At 52.8% G+C, this 17968-nt stretch overlaps 4 protein-coding genes across 4 annotated transcripts; all 4 read left to right on the top strand.

Moving 5' to 3' along the window:
• Positions 1 to 56: 56 nt before the first annotated feature.
• On the top strand, positions 57 to 1027 carry J4E92_005203 (uncharacterized protein; the record flags this gene model as incomplete). The annotated part of the gene is made up of 2 exons (XM_051496586.1): positions 57 to 300; positions 393 to 1027. The coding sequence occupies 2 exons, from the start codon at positions 57 to 59 to the stop codon at positions 1025 to 1027; spliced, it is 879 nt and encodes a 292-aa protein (XP_051353306.1).
• Positions 1028 to 8228: 7201 nt separating this feature from the next.
• On the top strand, positions 8229 to 9675 carry J4E92_005202 (uncharacterized protein; the record flags this gene model as incomplete). Its single annotated transcript, XM_051496585.1, has 3 exons — positions 8229 to 8350; positions 8429 to 8562; positions 8654 to 9675. 3 exons carry the CDS (start codon positions 8229 to 8231, stop codon positions 9673 to 9675), a joined length of 1278 nt encoding a protein of 425 aa, XP_051353305.1.
• Positions 9676 to 10246: 571 nt separating this feature from the next.
• J4E92_005201 (uncharacterized protein) lies at positions 10247 to 12110 on the top strand (the record flags this gene model as incomplete). Its single annotated transcript, XM_051496584.1, has 6 exons — positions 10247 to 10381; positions 10436 to 10502; positions 10557 to 10655; positions 10718 to 10843; positions 10893 to 11327; positions 11383 to 12110. 6 exons carry the CDS (start codon positions 10247 to 10249, stop codon positions 12108 to 12110), a joined length of 1590 nt encoding a protein of 529 aa, XP_051353304.1.
• A 586-nt stretch (positions 12111 to 12696) lies between these two features.
• On the top strand, positions 12697 to 14195 carry J4E92_005200 (uncharacterized protein; the record flags this gene model as incomplete). Its single annotated transcript, XM_051496583.1, has 3 exons — positions 12697 to 12880; positions 12972 to 13804; positions 13863 to 14195. The coding sequence occupies 3 exons, from the start codon at positions 12697 to 12699 to the stop codon at positions 14193 to 14195; spliced, it is 1350 nt and encodes a 449-aa protein (XP_051353303.1).
• Between the last annotated feature and the right edge of the window lie 3773 nt (positions 14196 to 17968).

Here is a 17968-nt window from a genome sequence, read left to right as displayed (position 1 = left end):
CTCCCAGCTGCACTTGCTTGATAACATTGTCGACATCAAACCTTCACAACTCCAATATGGCACCACTCCGACGCTACTTGCGGATTACAAAACATTCGGTCCTTGAGGTCCGCATCTATCTCGACAGACCTGCTGACGCTGAGGCATGGCTGTTGAAACGCGATGATCCAGCACTGCCACGCGTCATTCAGGCCATACGACCGCTTGTACTGCCCAAACTGCGAGAAGAAAACGAGCGGGGTAAAGGCCGAGGTGGTGCCAAATCTAAAAAGAAGGGAGTGAAGGATGTTGTCGTTGAAGGTAAGCTGCATGAAGCCCTGTTGAACTATCTACGATACAAGCATCCCCGCATATATGCTGCAGTCTTACTCAGACGGCTAACATCACGTCAGATGATTTCGAGGTTTCGATCTTCTTGACGGACCTATCCTCCCGCCACTCCGTTCTGACCAAGCAAAAGATCTTCAAAGACAAGGCCCGCATCCAGAGCAACTCGGGCAAACTCACCAACTGGCTGACAACCGGAACTAGCGATCAGCCTGTCGTTATCAACGAAGATGCCGCAGATCCGATAGTCATCAGAGAGGAGGACGACGAGCCTATCAATCTTGCTGATATCCCTGCAGCCGACGTAGCTGGAAAGCAGCCTGAACGTTCAGCACGACCAAGACGCCGAAGAGGCAACAAGGAGCATGATGGAATCGGCGATGATACGGACAGCGAAAGTTCGGATCTTTTTGTCCCCGAGCCTCCTGCCAATGGCAGCAAGACGAAGGCTACCACAAGGGATGAGGATCAGGCCAGTGATGAGGAACCACAAGCAGATGATAAGAAAAAGCTTGGTCTCAATACATCATATGACGGCTTCAGTATCTACGGCCGTATACTATGTCTTGTCGTTAAGCGCCGTGGCGTGCGAAATCCGGCAGGAGCGAGTGGCGCAACTTCCAGCCAGGCAATGCTCGAGAATTGGGTGTCTACGCAAGCTGTGGCTGAACAGCTTGACGACGATGAAGACGCCGTTTGAACAGATCCAGCAAGCTAGTGCTAGCTGGCCGGTAATTCTACCATGACAGCTGTGGACTGATACGATCGCGGACTACTAGAGACAAAAATAACAAGGGCGGTCACGATTCGCCGACCCTGAACACGACAAGTTCATGACAGGCTTCATCCACGTGGAACGCACTGTGCTGAACCATTATACCGGATAAATGCGCGGTCCTTCAAGAAGCCCCTGCGCAATAGGTGGCTGGCTTAGTGAACCATTCTCCCAGAGGGCACAACATGCGCCACGATTTTCGCGCGCCATCTTGTGTACGCACGCCTCATCTTACCACAGACGCGGCCAATATCCTAATGGGGACTTGATGAGGATAATGAAACTGAAACAAAGCACACAGAGGTGCTGATGCATTGACAAAGGTGGGAGGATCAGTCGGCTTTCCGGTACGACAAGGCGTGCTATTGTATCTAAATGCAGATTTTTTGGCTCGATCGATACATTGAACATTGCGACACAGCTCCACAGCTCGCTGATCGAAAACGAATGTGAGGAACCACTGCCTTGGCGAGCGTGAACTCGGTGCTTCTCCGGCGTACACGCTTCCAGAGTCGTCTCGTCTTTGTCTTGTTCGAGTCCTTTCACAGGTAGCGCTTCGGGCTCGCCGGCCTGGCACAGCCCAATCCGCTTGCGCGCGAAAGTGAAGGAGCGTAAGCCACACAGAGTGCGGCAGCGGCGCCGAGACATGATGCGCGTACCTGCAGCAGCGTGCCTGGAGTCCTCTCCACACCGAGCTATTGATCTGCTGATGACGATCGCCTTGATCCACCGCCGTTATCGCACTATGGCTGCCATGCTTTGGCAGAATCAATACCATCTATATAATGACGCGGTGTTCGGCTAGCCACGACGACGAAAGCGGAGCCGGAGGATAGAGTTCAGTGCCAATACGACGTTTCTTTTTCGGCGACCTGAACGCCGCAGTCATTGCTGCAAGCAGTCCTGCATTAGGAACTACGAGAGGGCTTATTGAATCAGACAGCCTCAAGATGAAAAGTTTGTCGGTCGAAAGGTGCCGTGATTACTTACTGCAGTCTGCATGGCGGCCGCCCCTGCAGCTCAAACTACACATACTCTACCAGTGTGGCTCCAATCTTATGGGCTGTCAATTAACGGCAGACATGCTAACGCTCGGTCTCCTGTCGTCTCTCCGCGCTGGCCAGTTGGTTGGAACGCTTGTCAGCCCTAAAGTCTTTTACTGGGATGAGACCAGATCTTCGATGCTGTCGCATGTCTTCGCATTGGACTGTAACACCTGCGCATTCCTTCTCCACCAAGCTGAAACAGCTGCTCTTTGGAAGCGTTGAGACTGAGCTACTGAACTACCGAAGGGGGTGGCGATGGTGAGGACGATACTTGCTGTGTTGAGTTTGACGCATCGTCTGCCCCTGCAAATCTAATCGCTTACCTTCGACGATGAGCGCATCGCCGCACTTTTTTTCTTTCTGGTGAACAAGGGACATTCTTTGCTTGTCGCGCACAGGCTCTTCAGGGCAAACGCTTCGACAATCGTAGCATTGACCGGGGAGGCTGCAGGGGTAAAGAGAGGCATACATATTGCGAATCTCAATCAAAGGAACGCCTATCTGAAGTCGGACGTGGACCCCTGGCATACACGTGGATCTTGACCAGCTGAGACATGCAAGTTGCGGTGCTGTTGTCCGTCACTCCGCAATGGTGTTCTGCGGTGCTGAGCGCCTAGTGGCAGTATGGCGCCCGTTCAACTCTGTCCTTCCGGCCCAGCCGAATATCCTGATAACCTTTATCGAGCGGCCACTGCCAGCCAGTTGTGGTCGCCGGACGTTCTTGGAAAACAGGGCATACTGGGCGTCGGCAGCTACTCCTACCTCGGTCACAAGCGCGAGCCAGGATTAATACGAGTCGCACGAAGACGGCAAGCCAGAAAGACAAAAATAATCATGACATGCCTTTGTGCGGTGCTTCGCATTCTCAGCCTAGCTGCCCACGAACGAACGTGTGTACCCCGGCCTGTCGATTCAGGACAGCAGCTGGAAAGTCATGCCTGACCTCACACCGCCAGCACGGGCGCCAGCAGTTGTGGACATTGTGGAGCGGAAAATTCTAGGGGGCTTCGAAATTGGGTGGAAGCGTCAAAGAAGCACGGGAGAAGGTCGGCATAGGCGCTAGATCTTCGTCCTGCGCTGGAGGTCGGTGGGTGTCGGACGTTGGCAAATAGGCGACGTCGCAAATTGTGTGACGGAAATTTACTGTCAGTGTGTCAGAATTTGCTCCTGGCACGCACCGGCTACTGGAACCGAGCGATGCCTGTTCCTGAAGCGCTCGCAAGCAAACCCTCTTGCAAGCGGTCCCAAGGCGGCGACTGATCCCAGCCCTGCGCACCGTCAAGGTGAAAAGGAGGGCTACGTTTCATTCACACGACCGTTCGCACTAGCCATGTCTGCTAGCAATAAGCCGGTAGTGTCAGGGAACAGGTGATGTCAGAAGAGAGAACGAACGTGCCGTGGGTCAATCATGCCTCGCTGAGCCTGCTGCCTTGCCTGAAGGATGATGCGTTGTACGAAGGACATGCCGCGACGGCGACAATACTGCGACAGGATTGGATCAACACGATCTTCACGCAGTCACGAGGCCGATGAAACGACAAGGCGGTAACGCGCGAGTTCGTGTTTCTTCTCCCCCCTGCTCATTAAGTGACCAGGATCAGCGATGTTTCGGCGTGCTTTAGCTTATGCACAAGCCAGGAGCCACCCCTTTCCTGCTCATCAGCCCAACGCCTCTTTCACCGCTTGGGCCGTGCCATGCCCTGCCTAGCATTATTACACACATCGTCAAAGTACGTAGCTGACCGACATTTTGGGGGTCTGCAATCTGAGCACAAACATAAATACGTTGACCCCCCACCATCGGAGAGTTCGTTTCATCATCCAGAGCCGAAGACTACTACCACTACTACTACAACACTACCAACCAACACTACAACAACCTACTCAACGCTTCCGCTCTACACAAGCCTACCAGCTTCACCTTCAACTCAACACAATGGCCGCCATCATCTACGAGGAGTCCAACATGGGATCGCAAAACCTCCCACCTTGCCCTGGCCCACCACCAACCCGCCCTCTGCCTCCTGTCCCATCCAAATAGACATCAACATGAACATCAACTCACATGTCTGTCTTGCTCGACTTACACACTTGGCTTTGGCGCACCACAACATCGATATCAACTCCGCATCCTTACCGAACATCCACCGCACCCCACCCTAATACTCTACCAACCGACATCGACCCGCACCTTGCCGCCTGGTCTGCCGCCATCATGCAGTGCATCTGCAGCACCCAGTACGATCTGATCTTGGACGCACTACGCGCCCTAGACTCCGAACAACTCCACGTCACTCACCTGACATCCGCCGCGAAATCCGGTTAAAAGCAGCCTACGCTTGTCTTTGGAGAGCGATCCCACACCATTTCAGCCTTGCATCACAAGCCTCCACATGACGGCCTGCAGCCATGTGGCATTGCTGCATCTACCAGGACCTGCTCGTCTGACTCACATCGGAGCATGGCTACGACTGCATATCCAACACACGCTGGCTCGGGTGTCCGGAACGATCCTTCTCTATAGACGCCTACTTCATTTTGGCACATACACACCGCAGTCCTTCTAATATTGAGCGTATTACTTGCTTTGGAACATGCATTAGTTGGCGCTTGGGATTGGCTGTGTGGCATCATAGCATCATTAGCTTTTGGAGTTCTATTACTGGTTAGGCGGCATCACAGCCAGGAGGAATACCCAATATCGTCTCATAGCATTAATCATTTGATCTCAGATCAACTACACGCATACCTTGTCTTCTGTTGCATGTGAAACCCGGGTGCCAATCATCGCCACAGCATGGTCCTGATCACTAATCGCGTCGGCAGTCGACACTGAAGGCGTTGGGGGCTGAAGTGAACGTCTCCTGGGCGCAAGGCATCTTCCGCTAACATGGCAGCCCAGTTGTCAGCGCGCGCGATAGTTCCCGTGCACACCACCATTGCTATCCGCTAAGGCACATGGCGGTGATAGGACGCGCCGGTGGTTGACAAGCGCGGCAGCATGTCAGAGCCACCAGGACTGCAACCTCCACAATCAGGCACCTGTACATCACAAGCGCTTGGTGGTACACACGTGGGCGCTGTGTGACGTAGTCCTGACAGGTCGAATAGAGAGCCAATAATGCGAGTCGTTTACCTGCGATGCAGATTCAGGTGTCCCGCAGCTACCGAAACCTTCCGTGTGACCGGTTCACCTTGAAATCACGGCACCACCCCGGCTTGTGCAGGAACGACGATACTTGCCGCCGCTTCATCTTGCAACGCTAATCAGCAGGACAGATGCGGTGTCTGAATGCGAATATTGGCAGGGCTCTAGTCTGTGGTTTGGCTCGGTTGCGCCTGCCTGCCTAGCTCCAACGACGGCCGTGAAGCCCTTCAGGCACAGGTGCATGCTGCCAGGAGCCCTGGCCTGCTTTCAGCTGAGGCAGATGACTCCTCTGCGTATAGCCAACCACCGCTGCATCGACTACCACACGCTAACCCAGCACCGTCTGTCGCCATAACAGCGTCGCATGTTGCACGACTTCACCGCTCTGCCAGACGACGTGCCCGCAGCTGCGCAGCCGTTAGCGGTATGCGTCGCATTGCACTACCCCTCTGCCATCATGGCCAACAACAACCTGCGCATCGCGCGGTTACACAGGAAGTACCATTGTGTGCCTACGCCGCAAATTGACGCCAATCTCCGCCCCTCCGAGCGGGTCCGGGCACACCACGTTGGGGGCAGCACCCTGACGCTGTTTGACCTTTGATACTCGGATGAGTATGCCGACGTTCGCAGTGGGCGACCAAAGACGGCTCGGGCCCAGGCGTATACACTTTGCACTTGTCTGCGGTGCTGACTGGGAGTCCCTCGGTTTCATGGCACCTCTCATTTGCGAATTGACTTTGAGCAACGCCGACGTCCTTCGTCCTCTGCAATTCCGTGCCATTGGCAGAAGGCATCAAGGCTGCATTCCGGTCTGATGAATACGGACCTGAGCAACCATGCAATCGGTCCTCTGCACGCACACAGACCCATCGCTTAGCTATCAAATTGCTCTCGCAAACACCGATGATGCTAAGAACAGCTCTGTCAGACGTCAACTCAATCCATCCTGCAAGAAGCGAGGCATCCATGTACGCCATCGGCTGACGCAAGCTGCGCGTTGCCGTGTGTACAACGTGTGGAAACCTGCAGTCGTCCTTCGATACATCAACTTTCACGCACGCAAGCGCATATCAATCACACGTCCATGCAAGCCCTCTGCGTGCGTCCAAGTGCTTGCTGAATCCCTGGCAGATCATTGACTCACGCCCGCATTCCACAAACCACGTTGCTTTTGTTGCAGATCGTGGGTCCTGCGGGCAGAGTATGCAGCCTGCAGCCTTATTTTTCCTTGATGCCTACCGCGCCCCGAGCGCTGGCAAAGTCCGCTGTCAATCAACCCACGCAGCCGGCCTTTCTTGGTAGATCGTCGGCGACTTGATCACTCGCTCTGACTCACCTTCAGCGGTGTACCCAAGCTGTCACCGTTACGACACGGACGCCGTTGCAATTTGGCCGATGTCCCATGTCGCAACCAGGTTCTCGGATCCCATCGCGCAAAAGGGAAAAGCCGTTGAACCTGTAGCTGCCGGCTACCGCTGTAAAACCCTTACATGGCTCACCGCTGTATAGGTCAGGTGGAGACTACAACGCAGCATGTGTGAGGAGGATTTTCAATCTTGTGACTTCCAAGGTTGTTATGTGGGAATTGCGATATTCGCCTTGTTCGCCTAACATCACACTCCTTTCGGTGATCATTACGCAGATTCACCATCAGCCAAGCACTGCGGCTGTAAGCGAACCGCCTCGCAGTGACCTCAATGGAAGACCCCAGCACGGTAAACGTTCAGTCCGGTTGATCAAGCTCGGCGCAATTATTTCTTCCACATGTTTGCTCGCCGAGCACACAAACGATTTTCATTGTAATACCTCCGTCACCGACAAATTTCCGCCGACTTCATGGAGATCATCTAAACAGGCAGTAGACAATATTCCTCTTTATTTGCGTACCGCTATGCATGATATGCAATGCCTGCAAGATAGAGTGTCAAAACAAGGATGGACGTCCTCCTTGCCCGTCGCTTGCGCAATCTGTTTCGCAGGCAGCAAGGCATTCGTGGACAATAATATCCCACACCCACTCTTTCCCACACAATCGTGTGTGTGTAGCTCTGTCGATCAAACAGCAGCGTCCTGAACATGCCGTTCATGCACGTCGTCCAATACGGCAAAGTGGATTCTCTCGCCACCACGTCTGACATCTGAAACAAGTACAGCCATTAATCGCGCCATGATTCAATATTGCCACGCCTGTTACCACCGCCTTTGCCGCTGGCCTCGGACATTGCTTGCTGACTTGCATGGTCTGCTCCGGAGTACAGTGTGAGAGAGTTTCTGCTTCAAACGGTGCCTCGGTATTTGCATAGGCGGTGCCTGTGGTTATTAGCCGGGTCTACGAGTTTGAGGCGTGTAAGGTTAGATTCAGCCTATCTTTCAGGCATCAAAGAATCTTGCGTGGTTGTGAGCATGGCTGCCACACTGTAAGTTCGACTAGCTGAGCTATACGGTGTCAACGCGTCTTGGAGGACGTATGCAAGGAACACCCCACGCTCCATCTGCAAGATGCTGTATCCGGCTGAAGTGCTGTATATTGCCCTCACTACACACCAGCTGCATATGCTGATCATCGATTGTCGGCGTACTTGCTCTAGACCTGTGGGGGATCTATCTGGAGTATCAAGCGGACCTTTCGCTCCCGTTCAGACCTTTTGCGGGTTTGATCTTGAGATGTCGTTGCGATGTAGTTCATGGTCCTGATGCACAGCCACAGGCGCCACATGGAGGTTGAGGTCGTGTCGTACGAGCGGGCCAATCAATCTGATTCGCGCCTCGGGAATCTTGGAAGTCCAGCTGCGATACAGCGCACTGCATGCGGGGCGTATGCTCAGCGCATCGCCCGCTTGGAAGACGATCCTACATACAAATATAGGTCTTCCTCTTCCTCATTATTTCTGCTTAGCTATTGCGTTTCGTATTGCGCACATAGTCAAATATGGGGCTCGTCGATTGGTTGAACTCCATGGCGGAGTTTGGTGAGTGGGCTGGTGGTCGCAAGCCAGTGACGAAGAAGTCGGATGCGCTGCGCTTCGGCGTTTTGGGGGCTGCCAAGATTGCGTACGTCTACGCTCTACTGTCTTCGTCCACAACAGAACGTCAAGATGAGACTTGAAGCTAAACCATATCGTCGAACAGTCCATTAGCTTTGATTATCCCGGCGCGGTCACATGCAGAGATCATAGTCGTTGCTGTTGCAGCTAGAGATAAGACGAAAGCGGAGGCTTATGCGAAGAGATGGGATGTGCCAATCGTTCATGACAGCTATGAAGGTAGGTAGCCCATCTCGTGGCATCTCTTTAACCAGGAAGCATCGGACATGAATGCCCCGAGCTACCGCAAGGTTACACTAACCTGTTGTAGCGCTCATCAACGATCCATCCATTGATTGTATATACAATCCCCTCCCCAACGGCCTTCACTACAAATGGACGCTCGCCGCCCTCAAAGCAGGAAAGCACGTCCTGTTAGAGAAGCCGTCCGTGTCTAACGCACAAGAGGCACGCTCTCTTTTTCACCACCAAGTCCTCGATACTCCGGATGCTCCGGTCCTTGTTGAAGCAAGTCACTATCGCTTCCATCCCGCTTGGCATTCCTTCCTTGCGCAATTCGAAAAGCAAGAGATAGAGAAAGCAAGTGCTCGCGCTGGAGTGCCGAAAGGAGGCATTCCTGCGACGGATATCAGGTTTGAATATGATCTTGCTGGTGGCGCTGCAATGGACCTAGGACACTACACCCTCTCTGCACTACGAGGCGTCTTTGGAACTGAGCCCACAGAAGTCACCTCAGCAACACCTCGTCTCATACACGCACCACACGATCAACGCTGCGACCAAGCCATGGAAGCCACCTACACTTTTCCCAATGGCGGCACTGGTCACGTTTCAGCCGATCTAGGTGCTCGGGGTGGCTACTGGTTCCCATGGCTAACATCCAACTGGCCCAGCTTCCGAGACCTGCTCGCCTGGATCTCCGTGACTCTACATCCTGAAGACCTTGGTGTCGAAGGCGGTCTACAAAAGTCTAGTCAGAAGGTACTTGTTTTCTCAGGTTTCATGAGTCCGCATGCCTACCATCGTATCGACATCACTACAACCATCACCTTGCGCGACCCCACATCTGGCAAGATCGTCAAACAAGAGAAGAAGACCGAACACAAAACAGCATACAAGTGGACTGAGGGTATGGGCGGCGAAGAAAGGGGACAGGATTGGTGGACATCGTATCGGTACCAGCTTGAGGAGTTTGTGAACAGGGTCAAAGGCAGAGAGGGAAGTGGTGCCTGGGTGGACGGCGAAGAGAGCATTAGGCAGATGGAGGCTACGGATCGGACGTATGAGAAAGCTGGTATGTCGATTAGGCCTACGTGTGCGGAGTTGGAGTGAGAAGGAACGGAGATGCAGTGTTGCGTCATCGTTCCCGTAGCTGAGCCCGGATGAGGCTATTGATTGGAACTCGGGGTAGAACTTAGCCCTGGAGGGTAGCCGAATGAAACCAATCTTACAATGGCGCATGTGTGTGTATTTTTTATGCATACTCAATTGGTTTATTCGGAAATGCGTAACCTCTTGGCCCTTTCCAGCATCGTTCAGCGGAGCGAGCTTTTTGCGAAGCCGCGATGTTGCACCACCCAACCTCACAAACACAGCCAGCCACCCCGCTTACGCATCGCAGAAAAGCCTCACCGCACGATAAGACAGTAAGCAGATAGTTCCAAAGTAGCAAGGCAGATACCAAGCAGCGACAAGCTTCACCAAGCCTGCACAAGCCTTGCGTCTACCTGCCTGACTAGGCATCGCTCGCTGCACCCAGCGTGCCTTGCCCCGCTTTTGGGGTACAGAGGAACATGACGCGATGGCAAGCCCAGGTTCCGGGAAGCCGAGTTTGAGGGCCGTATAAAAGCGATGCGGTACTTCCAAAGTTCACTGGTACGTCGACTGAACAGAGGCTTTGAGAATGAGGTTTCTGACGTTGGTTTGCAGTTTCGCGGCGCTGGGGGCTGCGGGTCCGGCTAAGACTTGGACGCCATGGATGGATAAGAGACAGGCTGGTGATGCGCCGGCTTATGAAGCGCATACCATTGATCAGTTGGTTTGTCGCCATGGTTTTCGTTGGCTGCTGGCCTTTTACTGATTGTTGTGGCAGATTGATCATTTTCCGGATAGCAATCGGTATCTTCCACATACCAATGATACGTTCACGCAGCGATATGGTAAATATAACACTGCTACGTACATTTACAGCCTGAGCTTACTTTTTTGTACAGTTTTTGATTCGTCATACTACAAGCCTGGAGGGCCGGTATTCCTCTATATTGGCGGAGAGACGAGCGTAGAATCGCGCTTTTCCAATTTGCAGACTGGAAGTAAGTCATGACAACTAAAATCCCTTGATCCCTCTTTTCAAGTGGCTGATCGGTTCGTGTAGTCATCCAGATACTCATGGAAAAGTTCAATGGCCTCGGGGTGATTCTTGAGAATCGTTACTATGGCGAAAGCTACCCTTACAACTCTAGTACGACGGATGAGCTGAGGTTCCTGACTACCGAGCAGAGTAAGCGATGACCGATAACTGAACGGCTTTGTGTTCTGACGCTTTATAGCCATCGCCGATAATGCCTACTTCAGACAACATGCTACCTTCCCAGGCGTCAACGCCAGTTTGAGCAGTGTCGACACCCCATGGATCATGTACGGCGGTTCCCTCGCTGGTGCTCACACCGCATTCACCATGAAGACGTACAACGATGTGTTTGCTGGAGGTATCGGAAGCAGTGCCACTATCCAAGCTTTGCTCGAGTACCCTCAGTGGTACAATCCCATCATGAAATTTGGCCCGGCGGACTGCGTTTCTAGGATTGTCGACATCGTTGATAAGATTGACGAGCTCATCTGGAGTGGAAACAAGGACGGTATCCAGCAACTCAAGGATCTATTTGGTCTCGGTGCGCTGCAAGATCTGAGGGATTTTGCTATGACGATTGCATTTCCGATTGGAGGTCCCATGAATTATCCCACCAACACTTGGCAAGAGCTCAGTAAGTAACGGCATTCCACGATACGGAAATTAAACAGCAACTGATCTTAAACCAGACTGGTCCGACCGCTACGGCTCAAAGGACTTCTTTAGCTTCTGTGGCAACGTAACGCAAATCAATCCACCGGGAAACATCAGCAGCGTCGACATGGCGCTGGCCAAGTACTCCAATGGCGAGCCTTGGACTGGATTAGGTGGATATGCCGACTACGTCAAGAAGACGCTCATCCCAACGTGCGAGAGTGGCCGGATCGACAGCACAGACTCCGGTTGCTTCGGCACCCAGAACCAGACATACTACGCCGACCCCACAAACGGAGCAGCGCGCTCATACCTCTACTCAACCTGTTCCGAGTCTGGCGGTTACCAAGTGGCGCCCACAAACGGCCCCTCCCTCATCTCTCGCGTCCTCCAAATCGACTACACCCAGCAATGGTGCACCTGGGCCTTTCCACCCGGCGAGCACAACAGCATTCCCGCCACTCCCGCGTTGCACTACTACAACAAATACGGAGGCTGGAATCTTCAAGCTGAGAACCTCGCTCTTATCGATGGCAACACAGATGTCTGGCTCGATCTGTGCTACCATTCAAACTTGGCAGCTCAGCCTAGAATCAGCAGCGATAAGTATCCGAGTTATCTGATTGCGGGAGCTGGACATCATTGGGACAGCTATGGAATTAAGAATGTCAGCGCTGAGCCGAACTATATCAGAGAGGCGCATTATTGGGAGGAGAGGACTGTGAGTCGATTCTTGCAGTTCTGGTCGGAGAAAGAGCATTAGGTTGGGATGAGCTGAACATAGGTCTTTTGCGTGTAGAACTATGTACTGTCTGGAAAATCGATCTCAATGACCCCCACTTTCTTCTGAGGCGCTTGGGCGAACGCGGGGTAGTCGAGGACCCTGAAAATGTGACTTGACAGGGGATTCCGCGCTTTTGCATGTGATGCGACGCGGATACAACCTTATTCTGTGATTCTTATGCTGCTTAAGTCATCTTCCAGATTTCAACACAACAACAGTCATTGATGCTCGTCATTCCAGCCTGTTCGCGATGTGAAATGATGCGTGCGCGTTTCGAAGTTGGTGTTTGCCACTGTGGGTCGCCAGGGGCGCGCTAAGTGGTTTTGTCGGTCACCGCTTCCAGCCGCTTGGCTTCATCAAATAGCAGCCTCATAGCTCACTGCTACTCCGACATGCGTTTGTGCCATTGACGTTTACCACAGTCTTTGAATTTGTCGATTCGGTCTTTCCTTTTCAGCACTGCACAGTGCTTGTTTCTTGTTCGTTCTAGCGGGCGCTAGCTGTTGCTATCGTTATCGACACATCGCGACAAAACCAGCACCGAGCGTGTCAAATCATCAACGAAATGGGCAAACTGGCTTTTCCGCTCGATAAAGAGCTCACGGGGCCGGATAGGGTTGTTCTGAATATACTACAGAAGGAGTACGAGCTGCATGAGCCCAAGCCTGCAGAATCATCGACAGACGCAGCGGAAGACTCTGATGACTCGGGTGTCAAGCATTCTGAGATTGTGACGCCGTCACCAGAGGGTCAGTACTCATTTCAGTCGATGATAGATGCCTCGGAAGCATGCAATATCGATATGCGCTTCTGATGCAACCAATGACTAACTTTGTTTAGATCTACAAGACCAGGAGCAACAGGCGATTGCTTACCTCAAGAAGCTTAATGACCCCAAATCCGACAGCTTCGAGACCAGTGTTTTCAGCTCTGTGGATGAACCCGACATCAAGAACCCTCTTCTCCGCCAATGGATCATTGACCCCTACATCCAATGGGCGAAGAAGGTTGTCCGAGTCGAGACCGACGTTATCATGGTCACGCATCTGCTGCTCTACTTCTGCACCAGCATTCCGTCAGCCGCATACTTGTACATCAATTTCCATTGGTGGCACGCTGTCCTCCATTGCGTCATGCAGGGCTACTACATGGGAGCATACACTCTGCTAAAACACCAGCATATACATATGCGTGGTGTTCTCAGCAAGAAGTATGACTTTGTCGATCGGCTGTTCCCATACATTCTCGACCCAATGATGGGTCACACATGGAACTCGTACTACTACCACCACGTCAAACATCACCACGTTGAAGGCAACGGACCCAACGACCTTTCTTCTACAATTCGCTACCAGAGGGACAGCGTTTGGGACTTTGCGCAATACGTCGGTCGGTTCTACTTTCTGATTTGGCTCGATCTGCCGATGTACTTCCTGCGTACACGCAAGCCTAATCTCGCGCTTCAAGCTGCGGGATGCGAGATCGGTAACTATGTCTTCCTGTACTTGATGTACAGCTTTGTCAATGCCCGTGCGACGACGTTCGTGTTCTTGATCCCTCTCGCTTTCATGCGCTTGGCTTTGATGACTGGCAACTGGGGACAGCATGCTTTCGTTGACGAGGTCGAGCCGGACTCCGACTTCAGGTCGAGCATCACCCTCATCGATGTACCTGTAAGTTGACATTCATCCGATTTGGCCACTTTCGAATATTCCGCTTACGTTATGATAGAGCAACCGATACTGTTACAACGATGGCTACCACACCTCTCATCACCTTAACCCGCTCCGCCATTGGCGCGAGCACCCGGTTGCCTTCCTTTCGCAAAAGAAGCAGTACTCCGATGAACAAGCAATCGTCTTTTACAACATCGACTACTTCTTCCTGACGGTCAATCTGTTGAGAAAGAACTACGAGCATATCGCCAAATGTCTTGTACCCATGGGCGATCAGATGAAGCTTACGCTTGATGAGAAGGTTGAGATGTTGAAGCGCAAGACACGGAAGTTTACCGAAGAGGAGATCGCAGAGAAATGGGGCAAGCAGTATGCCAAGTTGAAGTAGGGGTAGATTACAATGGTTGGTAGACGTATATACTTCTTTTACGCGTTCAGGAACCATCATCACCGCTCGGTGTCGATGACACGACAGATGTGAAGGCATCACGACATTCCGTCGCTCTTGCTCTATGAACCCACGTGCTAGCGTGCAGCACCTGCCCCGGCATGTTCGCTCACCATATCATTCGATGTTGGTGCCGATCACTATCCATCGTCGCAACAACACCCTACACCCATCACTACTCCACTTCCAGCAATGGCGAATTCCGGGAGACTACCTTTCGATCAGAGCTTGTTCGTCGCGACACGTAACGCGATTTATTTGAGATCGCAGCTCGCCCGGAAGAAGCTGTTCGAGTGCGAAACCGCTAACGGCATAGTCAACGCTCGTGCCCCAAAAGACAACAGTAGCCTCTTTGCTGTAGCAGACAGCCAGGTCGTGATACTACATGACGCCACTCGAAGCCGAGACAGGAAATACAAACTGAAGAACGGCGATGTATGGCATGCTCACGGATAAGAACAGGTTCATGAACTGACACTAGCATAGGGCGAGCCACGTCTTCTTCTGTTTTCACCCGACTCGCGCATCCTCTACTTCACCACAACACTGAGCAACTCGGTTCAAGCATACTCCATACCAAATGACGAGCTTCTGCCTTCTTTGCCGTCACATCCGTCGCCACCAAATGCAATCGCGATATCCAGTAACGGCACCGTCCTCCTTTCAGCCTCTGCGAACCCACCAACAATTTACCTCCAAGACCAACGATGGGGACGCAGCGCAGCGGTGAACTTTCGCCCGACAGACGCTCGTTCGGCTGCTACGTGTGCTGCGTTCCAACAGCCAGACGGTCCTGCACAGCTTTCGTATACCAACTTCGTTATTGGATTCCAAGACGGGCTACTAGCAATGTACCGCCTGTTTCTACCTTCATTGCGAAAACGTTCCGAAGACTCGCGTGTACATCAACCGCAATTCTTCCAGTTACAGCCCGTTCGAGTCGGTGTCATCAAAAAGCTTCATAAGCCGGCCATGGGCGGTATGCTGGCAGCAGAGTTTCTACCAGGTTACAAGTCGCGAGTTGTTAGCATTAGGCATGATGGCAAATGTCGACTTGTCGACTTTGAAGGAGGTGGGAAGATACTGCGGACATAGCATGTCTCGGGCCCGGCTACTTGTTTGTCTGTTTCAGCGCAAGGCCCAGTACGCTCGAAAGGTCGGGCAGATGGAGCGGTGTTGTTGAGTGGTGATGCGACAGAAGATGTTGGAGAGGTATATGAGGGCGTTGAGACTCTGATCGCAATCGGTACACAGGCGGGGAAAGTTCTCATTTTCAACATCCTGGGACTGCTGATACATGAAATCGCACTGGGAGTTTCTGTTACAGCCGTCGAATGGGTCGGCGATATGACGGCACCTTCGCTCCTCCCGATTCGCGGATCGTCACTGTCCCCCGAGCCTCGTCCGGTTGTCGATATCGTCGGAGCAGAGCAACCAACATCCTCTGATGAGGGAACGGGTACTGTCAAGAAGGTCGCATCGTCTCACAAGCAAGCTGTGACAAGCAGGCCAATCCCCATACGACCTCCACCAGATCTGTTCTCGGATGAACCAAGAGAGCCAAAATCCAGAGTTCCTAGTCGGAGAACTTCAGATGTGTTGCGAGGCTCACCCCTACGCGTCGAACGAGCGCGGGAGAGACCCGTAAAGAAGGCTTTGGTGCGACCGCGGATCTCCACTGAGACCTTTGATTCGCCTCCCGATCCTTCTTCGAGTGGCGTCCCTGATACCAAAGTCGCACATTCCTTTATCAGAGCCGATCCTCCGATTCAAGAAAGCCGACGATGGCAACAGGTACATCCGGCGCCAAATGTGCCAGCGCCCTTGCGAGCACAAGCCTGCTCCGCCTCTCAAAGATCCGCCAGCTCGTCTCAGGAGTCCAAGATTTCAGATGAAGACCAGGAGTGGTTCACACCTCCCTCTACGCGAAGATGCAAAGGCAAAGCTCCACGACGTGATCTGAGTCCAGACTCATCTCCGACCGCGCCAACACTCGCGTCCATACGCCCGATGCCCTTTACAAAAATCTCACCTACTGCTTTCGATACGCCTGATAGGAATGACTCTCGTCCGATCTCCCGGATTTTGAAAGAAAGCTCTGGTCAACACCAAGAAGCAATGGTAGAGGGATCGAAATGCCCGGTGATCGTACCAAAGGCCGCTGGACGTCATGTTACCATCCTTGATCCAGAATTGTCGTCGCCTTTTGATAGCCCGAGCAGTCTGTACTCGCGTGCCACCGCGCATATGTTCGAGAGACTCCCAGTAGGAAAGGCAAAAGAGCATAGTACTGACCAGCGACCTGCTCTCCCAGCAGGACCTAAGACTTCAATCTTGAAGCCTGCTGCCATAAATGTCGATCCAGATCCAGGAATATCCAGCAGCGTTTGCTCATCTTCAACTTCAACGCCGAGTAGAATCATAACCACAGCCTCCTCCAATCAAAGGTTCACCGACATAGCAGGCTCGATCGATTTGAAAACAACGCCGCATACTCCACCGAGCCGCGTAGTCGCCTCCATCGTAGCATGCTCCTCTTCGTCTTCGCTCGACATCCTGTACTCTCTCCCGCCCCAACCAAAGCCCGAGATAACCTTTGTGCAAAACCACAGCCCCCGCAATCCAGCGACCGCAACAAACCGACAGCTCACGCCAAGTTCGCTCGACACGCGAGCGGACTCTCCAAGCAGTGTGTACTCTCGCTCCGTTTCCGGCATGACCAAAGAAGGAACCCAGGGTCATGCTGTCATTGAAGACACCGATCAGTCAGCATCGTCAAATGCGCCCATGACACCGCAACATCAACTCAGTATTCACGCGCTGGGTACGCCGATGTCTACCAGCTCGCCGACTAGTCTGTACTCGCGGCCTACACCTCGTATGTTTCTCGACCGCTCACATGCTGTTGATGGGCCGCCTGCAGAGAAGGCGAAAAATGTCGTGTCAGGTGTTGTGGCTGCCAAAGCGAGGACGGTAGCGGAGGAAATGACGTTCTTGGCTGAAGACCAAAGGACGCTGAGACAGGAAGTAGCGGCGTTGAGGGAGGAGTATCGCGTTCTCAAGGGTGTGTTGCTGAAGCCGAAGGTGTGAGGTGTGCGAGTGTTGTTGTACGGCGTTTCCTTCTCCTGTGTCCTCATGTCCTTGCCCTTTCTTTTATCGCATCCTCGTAGCGTAGCGAATAACACAACCAGTCCTCAAGTCATTCTTGAACCTAATACCTTAAATCCATCCCCCCTGCCCCCAAACGCCCGTCCTTCTCTTCCCCTCCGCCCCACCTTGACCACTACCCCCACTCATCAACTTCCTCTCCTCGTCTTCCGCGTAAATACTTCTCACACTGCCCCTAACACTATTTCTCTTTCCCCCGCTGCTTCCATACGCAGACGCAGCATGTCCCCCACCTCGCCGCGCGATCTGAGTATCCTGCTCGACAACCGCTTTCGCCATCTTCCACAACATCCACGTCTGACACGATATCAACACCAGCACGAGTAAAAGGACGATGAGAATGGCGAATGCGATGAAGAGGAAAAGGACGGTTTCGTCGTCTCGAGGAGGAGGACCGGAAGGAGCGAAGCTCTTGCTACCCATGTTCGCTGGATTGTAGGTTTGCTTGCCGTACGATGCCGTCGGATGATGACAATGACGATGATGACAATGACGATGATGATGATGCAAGAAGGAAAGAGGTAGCCAAGGAGAACCAATTGATT

Source organism: Alternaria infectoria, assembly GCF_024043175.1.
Source record: "Alternaria infectoria strain BMP 0036 chromosome Unknown scaffold_7, whole genome shotgun sequence".
Classification (NCBI taxonomy): domain Eukaryota; kingdom Fungi; phylum Ascomycota; class Dothideomycetes; order Pleosporales; family Pleosporaceae; genus Alternaria; species Alternaria infectoria.
The sequence above is the reverse complement of the archived record's forward strand: the minus strand, read 5'-3'. Positions and strand labels throughout refer to the sequence as shown.